At 46.0% G+C, this 16,625-nt stretch overlaps 1 protein-coding gene across 7 annotated transcripts in view; it reads right to left on the bottom strand.

Moving 5' to 3' along the window:
- Nucleotides 1-2,012: 2,012 nt before the first annotated feature.
- The window catches only part of DCLK2 (doublecortin like kinase 2), a 154,665-nt gene continuing 140,052 nt past the window's right edge, over nucleotides 2,013-16,625 (bottom strand). For 4 of the 7 annotated variants that reach the window (XM_039234366.1, XM_039234367.1, XM_039234368.1 and 1 more), the window contains 4 exons: nucleotides 12,014-12,110; nucleotides 11,302-11,382; nucleotides 10,016-10,132; nucleotides 2,013-4,708 (listed from right to left, as the gene is read on the bottom strand). In XM_039234366.1, coding sequence (XP_039090297.1) covers nucleotides 4,481-4,708; nucleotides 10,016-10,132; nucleotides 11,302-11,382; nucleotides 12,014-12,110 — 523 coding nt within the window. In that variant the 3' untranslated portion in view covers nucleotides 2,013-4,480. Of the gene's footprint in view, nucleotides 4,709-7,000; nucleotides 7,084-10,015; nucleotides 10,133-11,301; nucleotides 11,383-12,013; nucleotides 12,111-16,625 lie in introns of all 7 variants that reach the window. The other 3 variants (XR_005528756.1, XR_005528757.1, XM_039234370.1) reach the window with 2 other exon arrangements.

Genomic DNA, 16,625 nt, shown 5'->3' with positions numbered 1-16,625 from the left:
AAAGCCTGCCTGGGTTCTCTCTCTCTGCCCCTCCCCTGCCCACACAGGCTCTCTCTCAAAATAAGTAAATTTTTAAAAAATCCACTGGCTAAGACTAAGTTGTATATATCAGCCTCCTTCTGGAAAAACTACTCTCCTTCCTCATCTAACAGAGTTCACCGCCCTGCTTGTGATAACCCGTCAGGCCGCCTCAGTTTTCTACCACTTTGCCAGGCGTCTCTGCCAGTCCATCCCACCTCTGCCTATGACATAGATGTCCCATCTAAAGCATCTCTGAGCACGTAGATGACAGCCCAGTCGTAAGGACAGCTTCCTGGGGAACCGGGAGGAGCAAGTCCCAGCTCCGCATGCCTGGATGGGCGCCTGGTCCTTCTGAGTTTCCTCATTTGTGGAATGTGGGTGTTAACATCTCTAACGGAAGTGGTGTGGCTCAAATGATACAGGATAAAATACTCTGTACACTCTAAACTTAGCTGCTTTCTGAAGAAGTGATAATCTAGTCCTTCCAAATGCTTTGCTGCTAAATAATCACCACCAGAAAATTCTGTCACAGGAGTGCCATTTGACTAGAGTCTTAGACTCTGCACTCACATCTGACCCTTCATACCTCCTGCCTACTAACCTCAGACCACCATCCCTGCTCTGGAACAGTTCTTCATTCAGCCAAAGACATCCAGCAGATGTGCCTCTGTGTCCCCTAACTAACACCATACAGTGTTTCCCACCAGTCCCTGGCTGCCAGGGCTGCGGTCCCCCTCACCTCTCTGACTGCCCTCTTTCGGGTGATTGTTGCTTCATGGGCATCACACGCTGGGAGGCCTTCATGACAGACACACAGGAGGGCTTGGCTCATGCTGCCCACAATTTGCATAGATTTCTCCCGACGCAGTTTAAGGTTCTGCTAACATTTCAACAGCTCTGTCAGCACCTAATGAATGGTGACCACTGAAGTTCTCCGCTCCCGGGTCTCCCATGAAGTGGTGAAGATCAAGGCCTTAGGCAACAGAATGGCAGGGGCTTCACGCTCTGATTTCACAGCACAGGTTCGGATCAGTGTTCTAACCTGCTGAGGGAACTTGACATCCAGCCCATCCCATTTAAAACACAGATAAGCTTTCTTGATCGTCATTCACATCATATGCAAAATCAAAACAAAAACAAAAACAAAAAAAAAAAAAGAAAAGGAACAAAGACCAAGCTTTGTCTGGGCTTCCTCTCCAGCGGCACAATCCAGTGTGGCTGGTGGGGCCACATGGTCTATGAAACACTCAAGTGGTGCCAGGTCCAAGCCAAGATGTTCTGTACCTGTCAACACACACTAGATTTCAAATATTAAAAAAAAAAAAAAAAATGTATCTCAAAGATTGTCTTTTGTTTACATTATGGGTTACATGTTGAAATAATACCATAGATACATTGGACTAAATAAAATATACTACAAAATTGACTTCACCCATTCCTCTTTAATGTGGCACCAGAAAATGTTAAATGAGGCAGCTTACACTGCGTTTCCAGGGGGCGGCACACTGTTCCAGAAGTCTTTCCCCACCACCATCGGTAGTCCGCACCCTTTCTCTTTCCTTACAGTCTGTTCTGAACAGTCCTCACTACTTTCAAATTCACATTTCACAGTTGTATCCATGAAAGTATCCTGGGAAGTTTTACCAAATGTTTTTAATCCATATATTCCATATATTTCCACAACGCAGCAACCTTTTTGAAGAGAGAGACACACACACACGGTGACCCCTGGGCAGTTGCTGAGCCCAGCAGGCACCCCATGATGGCTACAGGTCACCACTTCCCTTTTTCTACCCCTTCAAAGGTCAGTTCCTTTAGACACAGATCCCCCGCTGGAGTAAGGGAATGAACATCAAACAAGTACATACCATTCTCACTGTGCAGGAGCAGAGGAACCTAGCAATTACATCCCTGCATTTAATTTGGATTCTAAGAACAGACGAAGAGCTCAAAAAATGTTTTCTAAACACACGGGGAAATGAACGGTTTGCTTGTGGTGTCAAAGGCTTTATTTAGGCTCATTACTTAGATGACCATTCACACCTAGGCCTTGATTTGCCCCCATGGGACAGGGTTCCTCCAAAGGGCACAGCTTCAGAGATGGAAAAGCCTAAAACTGCATGGTGACTCTGTCTCCCACCCATTCTGTGACTTGCATTACGCCTCCTAACTGCTTGGTTTGCTCCTTCACAGCCACACATCACGGCTCCAGGTGTGTGTGGGATTCGTGTAACTACAGAAGAGCCACTAGGCTGTGCTGCCCCACATGCTCATGCTACTTCCTGTCTCCAGACCATCCTCCCCCACCATATCCCAGCCATCCGAGGGTGGCATAGAGGATGGGGGCACGTGCTGGACAGAAGACGGTCCTTTACCTTAGCACCAGTGACCAGCACTGCCCTGGCAAATACTTTCTTAAGTCGTCAGCAAATGCCTTTTTACCTCAGTTCCAGGGAGGGACTCCAGTTTCAGGCTCTGATCGCTGCCAGAGGCCATGCTCCATCACTATTTCCATGTTCTCTTTCCTTTACATTAGCTCTTCCCTTTCATTAACAAAAATATTTCCACTGGAAGCCATGACAAAGCCTGGTCCTTAACTCATCCGTGAGGCCAGAGACAAGCAGAACGCTCTAGACCTGTATATCACAGCTTTTCTGAAACCTCCCTCCTCCTGGAGCCTATACCTGCTGCAGCTGTGGGCCCAGGAGGAAAACTCTGCATTCTGTAACCAGCCTCTGGATTGAATCACCGGTCAGCACCAGCCCAGGGGGAAATCATCGCATGGCTGGAGCCAGTCGGATGGTCTCATTCCTTCAGCACTGTGAATTAAGGGATCCAGAGCTGAAGCAGATGATCTCAAGGCCTGGAGTTGGACAGCCTTGAGAAGCTGGGGACAGAGCAGCACCAGGCTATGCCAGAGCTACAGGCAAGCAGGAGTTACAAGAGACCAGAACCAAGAGCCAAAATGCACCCACAGCAGAACAGACTGGAGACACTACCCTGCTCCCTATTTCCTGGGAAGCCTGACCCTCCTGCCATAAGATTCCTCTGCGGTACAGTAATAGCCCCTATTTATTCCTGAGCTTTTGCTGCAGGTGTGTGCACCTATTAGCAAATACACTTTGACCGAGATGTATTTTCATGTGCTCTCCCCAAGTATCACTCTCCCTCCCCACTCCTCACCCAAGACTTCATAAAAAGACATGGAACCTAGACCAAGGAAGTGTGCTTTGATCCCACCTCCTTTGCCAAACACCACCACACAATCCTTTGCCCACCCCCATCACTTTTTTCTCAAGAAGGGTTTATTGCAGGTTGGGTACACTTGTAAGAGGCAAAAGTCTAACAATGAGAATGAACTACAGGGCTCCCCAGTTTAGAAGATGAGCAGGTAAAACAAATACATTGATTATGTACAATTATTAAAAAGGGCAGGGTAGTGGGGGAAAAAAGGAAAAACTGCCAGCAGCCTTCCACAAGGGTAATAAGAGAGGATGTTTGTGGAGCACCTTCCTGCCCCGGTCCTGACGGTGCCTCGGGCTATGTTTCCTCAGTTGTTTCCAGCCAGCTCCAGATGACAAGCAGATGATGAAAGAGACTGCGTGGCTACTCAGATGCCTCGTTTTCCCTGCTCTGCTAGAAGCCGGCTTGCTGAGAAGAAACCGCTCGGCCTGGGTGATGCCGCATGCGCCAAGCCTTCCATGAAAAAGCCCGAAGGACAGCTCCATTAATGTTTCCTAATACAGATGTGGGAAGAGTTGGGGGAGAACACGCACTGTCTAGGGAAGAAAGTGACATTCCCCTGTGGTCTGTATACAAATAAATATCCAGTGTTGTCTTAGGTAAGCCCAGGGCCCCAGGCTAACAGTGGGCTGCTTCCTTGGGCACCTGGAACCACTTTTCGAAGTATGAATTAGTGTCCGATGACCACACTGTCCTCTTGGGCACTCACTTCCTCCATCAGAAAGCCAGTCCTCCAAACCCCCTCAGCAGAGGAAGGTGCTATGGCACCTCTCATGGGACACCCACAAAGGGACAAATGCAGTTCTAAGTTGTTTGTAAGAAAAAAAAGGAACGCTCCGAGTTTACTTAAATAGGGAGAGAGCTTCATTCATCCAACGTGTTTCTATAAAAATGCGTTAAATCCCAGACAAAAGTTGCACATTCTCCTGGTGACATTGCAAAATATCCATTGAACTGAAAACAATTTAAAACGAGCCACTCCGATTATCTGTCACTGCAGCTAACACTGCATAGGACACCTCCAGGAACTGGAGGGCAGAGCCCAGATTATGAAAAGAAGCAAATCCCTGGCACTGAGCTCCTGGCAGCCCTCGGAGGTGCCAGCAAACTTCCCAACAGCAGTCAGCAGAGAAAGGCTCTTCAGTGAGAGGACCGCACAGCCCGACAGAAGAGGGGCTTTCCAGCAGTGGCGGGCTCCAGCCTGTCCGCCCAGGGATCAGTCACGGTGGCGGCGCCAGGTCCCTGCCCGCTCGCAGCTTTCGGCAGCAGGAGGACAAGGGGGTGAGGGACATTCTGGAGGGGCGGGGGCCAGGGCTGCCGGTGCGGACACGGGGGGCTCCTCGGCTGAGGGAGGGACTGGAGAGGTCGGCTCCATCCCGGGTCGGCTGCTGTCCTGACAGTGCTTGCTGCAGAAAATCTGTCCCTCCTTATCTAGAGCCGTGTTCTGAGGAGAAACCAGTGGAGAAACAACACGTTAGCCCAGCCCGGGCCTGGGTCATAGCAACACGACAGGAGCGCACAAGAGCATGCACAGGGCTCAGAAACAGAAGAGGAGAAATAACATCAAGCTTCTCTTCCAATGGAAGCCTAAGAGAAAAGCAATTGCTGAGTGCACCCCACCCCCAACCCCCCGGGCAGTCCGCCACACTTGGCCCCTGCTCCTTTCTCAGTCTCAGCTGGTCCTGGATGGCAGCCTGAGGCAATTCTTTTCTGGCTCTGAGCTTGCCTGAGTTCTGAGTGCTTCTTCCCATGCCCAGATCTTGAGCCCCTAAGAATCCTGGACAATGGGTAAACCCTACAAGAACACTAGGGCTTTGACAGCTTTTCTAAGGCAAGCTCTTCATCACAGGTTGAAAAGTTACTCACATGTCATATAAATAAGTAATCTCCTTACAACCCAAGTGGCTGCATAATCTACAAAAGTCTTGCAATCCAATCGTGTGCCATTACTCCTTTTTACATCCTCCATGATCACCTGATCTCTTCTTGTCTTTCTGGACAGTTTTATCTTGTTATACCCCAAGTTTGTTGCTGTTGTCTTTTTTAAGTAAGCTCCATGCCCAACGTGGGACTCGAACTCATGATCCTGAGATCAAGAGTTGCATGCTTTCCCAAAGGAGCCAGCCAGATCCTTTACCCTCAACATTTTTAATCTGGTCAGCTCTTCAAGGAGCACAGAAATGGCCACAAACATGAAAAACCACCCTGCTTTTCTGACCTTACACTGGGAGGTTAAAGGTTAAGAGCTAGTCTTCTTTTCTCCTCTTCTGACTCAGTTTGAACTATCCTTGCTTGCCCAGTGAGACCCAGCCAGCCATCATCTCACTGGGTTTCCAAATGTGCTTTCAGTTCTCAGGTACCTGTAGCTGAAAGGCTAAACGATCAGGAGGTGTTTTGTAATCTAACTACCCCGGGGGGAAATGCACTGTTTCAGTATTTCTTTAAAAAAAAGGTCTGGAGAAGATCTAAAAACACAACACTTTCTAAGACTGTGTGGCTGGCTGCAGGGCGCTTGGTGTCAGCTGTAAAATAGGGTTCTCCACAGACCCTTCCAAACCCAGCTGAACAGTCAGCAATTTCCGAGGACAATTTCAGTTTCCTGAGGAGCAGGTAACTGTGGAAAAGCCTCCTCAGAGCTTAGCATCTCTCTTTAACAAGCTTCCAAGCTCCTAGTATGAGAAGAGGCCATGCCACGCCTTGGTAAAACACTGAAAATGGAAGGAGACAGCATTGACTCAGTTCTACCACAGAACTCCTCCTGGGTAGAAGAGAACAGTAACTCCCCAGTCATTTCTCCTCTTCTCTTCCTGTCAGGAGACCATGTGTTTGTGCAGCGGAACAAAGCATTGCGGTGCGGTTAGTACATACCATTGCCTTGGACCTAGTCAGAGGGAAGCAATGCAGGCGGCGGGAGAGGCAGGAGAAAGCAGGGACAGAAACTAGACTTACTTTAAACAGAAGCAACACGACTGAAACAGTTTTGTCTATCTTAAATTAAGCCCAAATCATTCCCAATTTTCCCCCTGAAAGAAACATCATTCCCTCTGAGCAGGGAAAGCCCTCCGTGTGAATTTATCCTTCCTCAAGTTGGCTACAAGGTGCAGCAAATGAGGGTTTCTGGTAATTCCCTTTCCTGCCACAAGATGGCCTTGTCTCATCCCTGAGGCTGGGATGCGACCCCCCACCCCCAGATAAACAAGGAGCCTACCCTGCAGAGGCACTGTCCTTTACCTATACCAACTGACAAGTCAAAGAAAATGCAAGTGCTTTTCAGAACCACAGGCCTGTCTTAAACCAAAACCTCATCCAGTATAAATCTATCTCAAAGGCTCCACACCTGTCTTATTGATAAAAATGCATCTTTGGACATGTAGCTGGAGAAAGAGAACAAAAGCCTTCACAGAGTTACTTGTCCTATGCTGTTGTTCACAAAAAGTTGCTTTTTCACCAAGTGAAAAATAGCACTGAGCAGGAGAGCTGCTGGCGGCGTCCTGCTAGGCGCTGGCCAGCTCTTGATCTGGGATGACAGGCAGTGGGGCAGGCTGTAAAGCTTCAAAGTAAAGTTTTCCAAGGGTACGCTTTGCTGGCTGAGAAGGATGTCAGTGGGTACAGGAGACCCGCACCGATAAGAAGCTAAGAGCTGGACGCTGGTGTCAGAAAGTCTGAGACAAGCATGCAGATTTAAGACGGGCTGCGAATTAGAAGTTGCTCTGATTAAACACAGCATGTTGAATACCAGAATTCTGCTTCGGGATCCCCCATAGTCTCAACGGGGTTAAGAGTGAAACTCTGAAGTGTCTCTCAAACTGTCAAATCAAACTGTCAAATAAAATGCAGACAATAGTATCAACTTTACTGTTTTTCGCTGTTATTTACATTCCTATCCTATAATTTTCTCACAGGAGCCTCAGGCACCGACTTGGGGGTGGGGGGCTAAGGCAGAGGGAATGCCAGGAGCGACAACAGACAGTAAGGTTCTGTCTGTGGGTCACACGACAGTTATCTGACAATTCGACCTGAGAACACCAGTATACTATTTCCACTACGATTTGTATCTGCAGGAAAGGAGGTTAGCCTCGCATACTCTACTTATGAGAACGTATGAAGACCAGAAAGAGTCATTTGTGGTTACTCTTAACGTAAAAACCACTTAAAACTGTTCCCAAGGGCAGGACACACAGACACGTAGTAGCGGTGATGAGGATGACGACACAGAAGCACCGCCAGCTGCCCCCACACAACCATGCCGCAGGCCAGGTCCTCAGCTGGGTGAGGATTAGCATGGCATCCCCATGGAGGCCTTCTTGCCACTGCTTTTGGGAACAAGCCCAAAATTCACAGGCCAGCTTTTTGGCCACTGAGAATTGGTACCTCCAGAGACAAGCTTTACTGATTTCTCCTGTAGGTACTGAAATATGGTAATGCCACTCAGCAGCTCCTCAGACCTAACAACCTGCAGAGTTGTGTAGGGAACATGAGGTTAGACGGAACCCTGCCAACATGCTCAAAATCAACTGAACACACACGTAAACACACACTTGTACAACCACCACTGAGATTACAAATATAATAAAGGTCGTTCATTCACACAACCATTCAGTTAAAGCTCAGGGGCTTGAAATTTGACTACTGATCTCCTTCACCAGCAAATGGGAAACTATCATTTATAAGCCAGAAGATACAGCTTCTGTCTGAGAGTCTCTAAATGTCATTATCCATAACAGAGCCTACACTGGGCCATAAGGTAAAGGGCTGGATTATTCTAGAACTTCAGTGGGCCACAGGCCTTGGGCCATGATTCCTGTGTGGGCGCTGAGTCCACAGGTGATCCAGGCAATGATGGTAGAACTCTCCTAAGCCCTGGGCACAGTCCTGTAAAGGTCCTTCTTCTAGGAGACTCTGAAGCTTAATTAACCTATTAAATTTTGATTCTAAAAAAACATTCTTAAGCTTTTTCATTAAGTGTCAAGTGGGCCAATTTTTAAGGTTTTATTTCAGTTTCACAGAAGCCACATTATGGTGTCCATGCGGCCAGTCTGTAACTTGCCATCCGTCCCATCCATCGGTGCCTGCTCTTATAAGTGAATCACTTGGAAATGTTTTCATGCTGTTGAGTCAATCAAAATGGTTCTTTTCAAAGTGTTTAAGCTGTAATTCTGTGACAACTCTGACTTTCTCGGGCTTTCAGCAGAATGCTGCTAAAATGCTAGGAAAACCACAGCTCAAGAGGCCTTCTCATTACTTTGGCACAAAGCACCCCAATGTCCTGCAACATGTCAAAAGACCGAGTCTGCAAGCTCAGGCCTTGTCTGGGGGAGGAAAGTGGGGTGAGAGCATGCTTTCTAGCAGGGGGGGAGTAAAGGAGTTACAAGGAAATACAGAGGGCTTCCAAGTAAATGCAGCCTCCCCAGGGGGAGGAAGGCGAATGACAGAACATTAGTGGGGCCAAGGTGGTGGATACCCAACAAAACATACTACAGTGTTCTGTATTCTTGGTATTGAGGGTGGGGGTGGGGAGCGGGGAAGGGGTTCCCTCCAGCCTCTATCTGGACCTGTAATCTTCTTGAGTAAAGGTGCCTAGACTACAATGTGCCACAGAGTAAGCAACCCCTTTCCTTCCAGTTGGGTAGGAAACAAGTCGAACCTTCCCAGAGGGTGAGATGCTTTTCCCGAGATAAGAAAGCTAGAAATGTGGAGACCGCCCTTCACTGGCCATCGGGTTCCCAAGGGGCTGTGAGGGGTGGCCAAGCCGCTAACAACTCAGGCACCTGTCCCCTTAGAAAGTCTGATTCCAAAGCTACCCCAGGTGACTCTCTGGCCCTGGAGAAGGCAACCCCTCACCTGCTCCCAGATCCTGAGAGTAGTGTGGGCAGAACAGAGGTCATGGCCCCTGGTGTTGGTGTCATAACAGGAGGGGACATGCTCCCCACCTGGCTTCAGGCCCGGCTTCCACAGGGACTCAGGCCTGCACAGCTGGTATTAAGTAAGCTAATTGCACTTCTGGTTCACTTTTATTCTTTCTGCCTTTATTTTCTCTTTTGCTAAATTTACCTTAATGTTTCTTCCCTTACTTTAATGCCACTGTTGATTTGTTGTGTTTATGCATTTAGATAAACTGCCTTAAAAGCATTTTTAAAGAAGGAAGGTCTAAAAATATATGGGGATCATTGTTACTGACTTCTCATAAAATCTAACCCTGAAAAAAATGAATATATATATATATTTTTTTACATTGTTCTGTACTTTTAAAAGCCACAAAACACTGATTTTTTAAAGGAATTTGTTTAATGTTAGCAGTTTCTTATCCCAGGTCTCAAAGAATAATTCATACCTCACATAGTGTGTTTGTGAAGCCTTGAACAGGCAGGGAGTTCCTTCCTTAGGCTGTAAATCCCAGCCGGGCCTGGGAGGCCCTCTCCAGATGAGAGACAAAGACGAGAGCAGAAGCAGCTGCCAGGGATGGCACTGAGCCCGAGAGAAGGATCCAGCGGCTCCTCGGCGCTGGGGCCCATCAGGCTGGCCTTGCTGGTACCTGAACAGCCCCCTACCCTAGGACTCGAGGCCTAGAAGTCGGCCAGATGGGTACACGCCACGTGCCAAGCCAATCTTGAAAAGCAAAGAGGAACATGGAAGGTACCAACTTCCATGTGAGGGAACCTCGGCTATTCACTTTTAAAGATTCAGTGTCGGCTGAGCAGTCAGGCTGGACACTGCAGCTTTCCAAAGGCAGAGGAGAGTGCCTTCCACTTACCATGATAACCGAGACCCCGGTGGTGGTGCTGTTCTGTTTGGGGAGCGCATTATTAAAGTGCTGTTTGAGTTTACCTGTTACTTCAGCTTGCATATTATTCTCCTGGGAGGCATCATCCTACAGGAAAGAAAAGAATCAAATATAATGATTTTGGATTCTCAGGTTTACTTTGTCTTTTCCTGAATAGTCACTTTCACCCCCACCATCTCTTCCTAATAGGACCACAAGGTCAGGGGAACAATTACTGTTTGTTGTTTAGCAGTCCTCTGTCCTCAGAAAGGCCCCAGGCCATTCCCTTTGCCCCTTAAGCCTCAATCAGGCCACGTAGAGAGCACTGGTCTCTGAGAACAGGAAAGAAGGCACTCTTCAGGCTTCTGAGACTCTCCGCCCCACCCCCAACCCCCGCAAGGCACAAATCCTACAGAATTTAGTACAGGTCCCTCCCACGGCAGCACCAAAATTAATAAAGAGTTTATTATTTTCATCAAGAATTCACTTAGTTGTTAGTCTTTATCGCTCATAAAGAAATGTGGCATCTCAGCTACTCGGTCCAAGACCCAAGTCACTTGGCAGGATCCAGAGAGGCTGAACCCTCATGTTAGGATGTGTGGGCCCCCACAGAGATAGTGGAGGGGCACAAGGAGCCACCCCTCACCCACAAGCTGGCAAAAGCCGGTGGTTAAGTACATCAGCCTCACTCTCACGGAGCCTTCGGGAATAAGGTAAATGCAAACTCTTCCACCAGCACCATTTAACGGATCACATTTACCCTAAACCCAGAAGTACCACCAAACCCAGAAGAACTCTGGTCAACATCACACACTCTCCCCCAGGCTCCAGGAGGCACTATGTCTCAGCCTCATTATCATCAGCAGGAGAACTCCCATGACCATGTGCCATAAAGACAGAGGGATCAGCGTCTGAAACATGCTCACCTCTGGGCAAATCCTGAAAACTCTCAAACCCCCTAAGTACAGAAGGCAAAAGCTGAAAGGATCCTGAGTGCATCCAACCAACTCTTTCATTTTGTAGATGAGGAAAGTGAGGGCCAGAAAGGGACAGTGACTTGCCCAGGTCACTCACAAAGCAGGATCAAATACTCCGAGATCCTCATGCCAACTGCCTTCTCCCAGAAAGCTATCTTCAAGCTCATGAAAGAAAACAGACATTTCATCTGCCAGGGAACATGGATGCAGAGCTCTGCATGTGCAAAAGCTGCGGTGAGGAAGCAGGTTGTTGGTCACGGAACTTACAGGTGTTCTTTCCCCGAGAATGTGGGTACTTACTGACACCCAGGGGTGGCTCAGGATTTCTCCCGCGGTACACCGAGCTTCAACGTTTACCTGAAGCATTTGACTGATTAATTCCTGGAATGAAATAAAGAAGACCATAGAGGAGGCGAAGTGGGAGAATTCCAGCATAAACACAGAGATCTGAGCTTGCACTAAGTACTTCAAAGAACTAGCCAACACAGCTGCTCAGCCATTTCAACTTAGAAGCTATTATCACCTACATTTCTACTGCCTACTAGGCAATCACACAGACACAGCTGCCTTAGGCAGCCCCAGTGTGAGAGAAGAGAAGCTCTCTCCTGGGTCTACATTAAACCAAGATGTTCTCTCCTAAGAGTTCTGGTTATTATCATCATTCCACAGTGTAAAAACTGCAGTATTGTTCCTTTTGGCAAGTCAGTATGTCTCATTCCCACATTCTGATGGGTGTCCAACACACATTTCATAAATAAATGAAAGAAAGAATGTTTAGGGTTTAGAAGAATGCAGGAGGGTGGCAGGGGCAAATTGGGAAGACAGCCAGTCCAACTTTCAGAGCGTGTCTATAAGTTTCAGAGACTGTGCTGTGGGATTACCTTAAAGAAGAATCACACATTAAAAGTCAAGCCAGACCCAGAGCTTGATACCAAGAGCTGCAACAGCCCCACACAGCAAATGAGAGCCCCGTGACAGAACATAACCCACGGAAGCAAACCCAGATGGGTACCTTTGCTGAGTCTGTGATGTTATCCCAGTAGGGGGCTGGAAACTCTAGCTTCCCAGCCAAGATCTGGTCAAAGAGATCTTCCTGGAGATTGTTCTCACTAAGTCAGTGACAAAGAAATAGAAGAAAAATCAAAGTTAGCATATAGTTTTTCAACAAAATGCTCACAGGAAGAATGGGGTGAGGAGTCCAGTCTCTTTGGCTTGGGCGTTTCTTATGTCAATTGTATTTGTTATTACACATTTTTTCCTTTTCGTTGATGGGCTAAAGAACATTTCCATATGCATGGGTATCAGGGAAAGAGAGGACACAATGCTTAAAGAAGCTTGGGAAGATGCAGTAATTCTGAAGAGGTATGGTGGTGATGGCTGTACAATACTGTGAATATACTTCATGCCATTAAAACTGTACATTTAGGGGCACCTGGGTGGCTCAGTCAGTTAAACTTCCAACTTTGACTCAGGTCATGTTCTCAAAGTTCATGAGTTCGAGCCCTGAATTTGGCCCTGCACTGGTAGCTTAGAGCCTGGAGCCTGCTTCAGATTCTGTGTATCTCTCTCTCTCTCTGCCCCTCCCCCCACTTACACTCTGTTTCTCTCTCTCAAAAATAAGTAATGTTAAAAAAACGTACATTTAATAATGGTTAAAATGGCAAATTTTATGTTGTATATATTCTGCCAAAGAAACAAAAGACTCAAAAAATATGGAATCCACAAATAATGTAAATCCTCATTTCAGAAAAAAACAATCTCAGCATCTGCCCTCACTTAACCTCTCATAGAGATCAGAATGGAAAAGTAACAAACCTGAGTCAGCTCTCCTTGCCCTCCTCTTTCTACTTTCTTAATAAAAGAGCCAAGAGCAGTGAAATAGCCAAGATATGAAAAAGTCATTGAATCCAGAATCTGGATAAAATATTCATGACATAATTAGCTACCCATTGGAACTTGACTTTCACTTAAGCTCAATCTGGAAAAAAAAAAAAAAAAAAAAAAAAAAAGAGCCCATCCAAGAACAGCGACTAAAACCTCACAGACGGAGGTGAACGGATGTTGCTGCTGCCCCTGGGTGGGCATCCTTCCTCAGCCTGTACCTAACTGTGCTACCCTCAGAGGTGCTCCTTCACACACAGCTGGTGCTGAGTAAGTTCATGATGCCTGGACTTTTGAGGGAAGGTACAGAGAAACGTAACAACACTGGTGGGAAACATTCAGGAAGCTGGATGTCCCCATCTTCTGGGAAACAGAGCCACAGCCACAGAGCCCCACCCACCCCTTACTTGGTAGGTGCATCAATGGTCTGAGTGAGAACAAAATGATTAGCCGTCTAGGCCATTCATTACAGAGCCCTAGTGGAAAATTCAGGATAGACTATTGGAGTCAAGATCAAAATCCAGGAGTGGAAGTTCAGTCTCTGTCGGAGAGTGTGCGCCATTTATTGGAGTTCCCAACAGGGAACTGCAGCCTACCGCACAGATTCTCACATGGGACCCTACCCAGCCTTCTGGACATAAGCCTAGTCATGCTAACTGCCCTCTCAGAGTTAGCAAGAGTGGTGTCCACACAAACAGGTCATTTGGGGAGGTGCCTAGGGACAAATTCTGGGGCTGCGTGATGATTACACCTTTAATGAAAAAGAAGACTGGCAAACCTCGTTTTATTTCTGCTTCCCTTTATTGTACGTTGCAGATAAGTGTTTTGTTTTTTGGTTTTTGTTGTTGTTGTTGTTGTTTTTTACAAGGTGAGGATTTGTGGCAACACTGCAGGGAGCAAGTCCATCGGTACCATTTTCCAACAGCATCAGCTCACTCTGTGCCTCTATGTTACATTTTGGTAATTCCCTCAATATTTCAAACTGTTTCATTATTAATCTATGTTATGGTGATCTGTGATACTTGATTACAGTTCACTAAAGCTCAAATTATGGTTAGCACTTTTTAGCAAAAATGTATTTTTATTTTACTATTATTATTATTTTCAAGTAAGCATCATGTCCAGCCTAGGGCTTGAACTTACAACCCTGAGATCAAGGGTTGTATGCTCCACCAACTAAGCCAGCCAGGAAACTCTTTTTTTTTTAATAAAGCATTTCCTAATTAAGGTATGCACATTGTTTTTCTTAGGCATAAGGCTGCTGCACACTTAAAAGACTAGAGTGTGAACATAACCTTTATATGTATCGGGAAACCAAAAATTTCAATGAACTCGCTTTTACAATGTGATTTGCTTTATTGTGGTGGTCTGGAACCACTTTCACAACATGTCCAAGGTATGCCTGCAGAGTCTGTGGCCTTTTATGAATATCCAGGACATCTCACCAAGCCCAGGTGAGTCGACATCTGCCAGTTCATGAAGTCTGGGTCAAGAGGCACATCGAGTGAGTAGCAAAAGTCATGCCAGACAACCAGGAAAGGCTAGAGATCCCCACTGTCCTCCTGGAAAGTGCTTTCTATGAGCCTGCACAAACTATTTCTTTTTAGGTGTCTGATGGAGTTTTTTTTCCACTGCTATTCCCCTACTGACTGAACTCAGCTCAACTCACCAGGAGAAAATGTTAGAAAAAGATGTTAAACATCATGCATTTCCAGAACCGTTGCTTTTAGCCATCTCTCCCTATTAGTAGTCTCCCCTTTTTTCCTGGAATAGTAAATAGCTTATATTTTGTTAACATACAGGACTTTTATTTTGTTCATAAACAGCTAAAGAGTTGGAAGTGTAACTGCAGCAAGTTATTTAGGTTCTTGGCAAAATAGTCTGAGTCAACAAACAGAAGCTTAGGGGATCTAGGCAATTAGAAGTCACCTAAAGGACCAATGCTGTGAACTTCCAGCACTTGGAACATTTCAAGCTGCCCCTCAGCAGGAGAACAGAAAGCTAATTTATCCTAAGTAGTCACGTAGTAAAAGTCAGTCTGATTAAATCTGCACTGGACGTATTTTCACACTTATACTCTATAATCGGGCTGAGACAAGTCAGGGCATGAAACAATATAGCTGATGGATCAAGGTGCTGTAAGTTTAAAAATGTACACTGAGAAAAACCTTGAAAACAACAGGAGAGTTTGAGCACAATTGAACACATTCCCTCTTTTCAATGCCAAGTTGTTAAAGGTCTGATGAGGTAACTTGGAATGTTGTAAGCTAATGATGTTTAAACATTTAGCTTATGGGAGGTATGTTTCAGAAAAATCAAATTATCATGCAAATATTACTTTTTGTCAGTGGCCCCAAGAACAGACTTGCTTAGGCAATAACTAATCTTGTGATTGTAGGACTGGCTTCTGAATATAACATATAAGTCAACAGCTTTTGGAAGGTAGTTTTACTGCTTTTAATTAGCCAGACTTACCTCCAGTTCCCACAAAAACGCTGCCGTGCACTGAGCAACAAGTCACAATAGATACATACTGTTCAATCTGAGTCTCAGTCTCGCTTTTGGTTAAAAGCAAAAAGCAAAATCAAATTAAAAACCCGCAGACTGCACTGGCATGTGGAAACACTAGAGGGAGTTGTGAGCACACAATCCTCTAAACTGATCCCTGGTAACCCTTTTCCAACCAATCTCAACTTGGGTTAACCAAGGAGAACTCTACTATAATGGGCCCGTGATCACCTGCCAACAAAACTACCCCCTTCACTTGACTCGTTCCCCAAAGAGGTCCCCACTAAACCCAGCCAGAACAAAATGGCCACAAATTATTCCACTCCATGTACATACCTGCTTAATCTCTGCTCACATTTACTCTAGGCTTAGCTATTTGACTTCATTTGGTCAGTGGGACATCAATTAGCAAATGCGAGTCAAGTGGATACTAGGAAAGTGGTTGAACAAAGAAACTTACGCTCCCTTAGGTGCTTTTGGAGATCCTGTACCCACAGTCATGTGAAACCAAGACCAGCCCTCCGGCTGAATGCTGAAAGGCACTTGACCAAGTCTTATCTGTTGCTCCAGCTGACCCAGGCATGTGAATGATGACACACTCAACCATCAAGTCCAAATTAGCTAGCCCAGATTAGAAGAACTGCCCAATCAATCCACAGAATTGAGTGATAGCTCTAATATTTATAGTAGTTAAATGTTCAGCAAAAGCTGGCCAATAGTGCAGTAATCTATGGTCTGTGTAAACCACCTAAGCAATGGCCTTGAAGGAAGACTTTGATTTGACAGCCAGATATAGAGCTTCCTACCTGCAGAAACCCAATCCCCGCTGCAAGGACAAGGTCCCACTCAAATGCTCTACCTTTCATTTAACCTTTATTATTTCCTCAAATAATCATACCCTCATACTCAATTTATTCTTCTTGATCAAAATTCTGGTGATGGGTGTCTTTACCCTATAAGGGTCTCAAAAGTAGAAAACTGACATCTCTGTGTCACTCTTGTGTTTACTGTAATGTCAATAAAAAGAAAACTTGTTCAAATCAACTGAAAAATTGATCATTTAACAATAGCTAAAACATGGAAAGAGCCTAAGTGTCCATCCATGGACGAATGGATCAAGATGTGGTTTATCTGTACAATGGAATACTACATGGCAATGAAAAAGAATGAAATCTGGCCATGTGTAGCAGCATGGATGGACCTTGAGGGTGTTATGCTTAGCGAAATAAGTCAGG

The sequence above is a fragment of the Hyaena hyaena genome, unplaced genomic scaffold (assembly GCF_003009895.1).
Source record: "Hyaena hyaena isolate Hyena2069 unplaced genomic scaffold, ASM300989v1 scaffold_89, whole genome shotgun sequence".
Taxonomy (NCBI): Eukaryota; Metazoa; Chordata; class Mammalia; order Carnivora; family Hyaenidae; genus Hyaena; species Hyaena hyaena.
The sequence above is the reverse complement of the archived record's forward strand: the minus strand, read 5'-3'. Positions and strand labels throughout refer to the sequence as shown.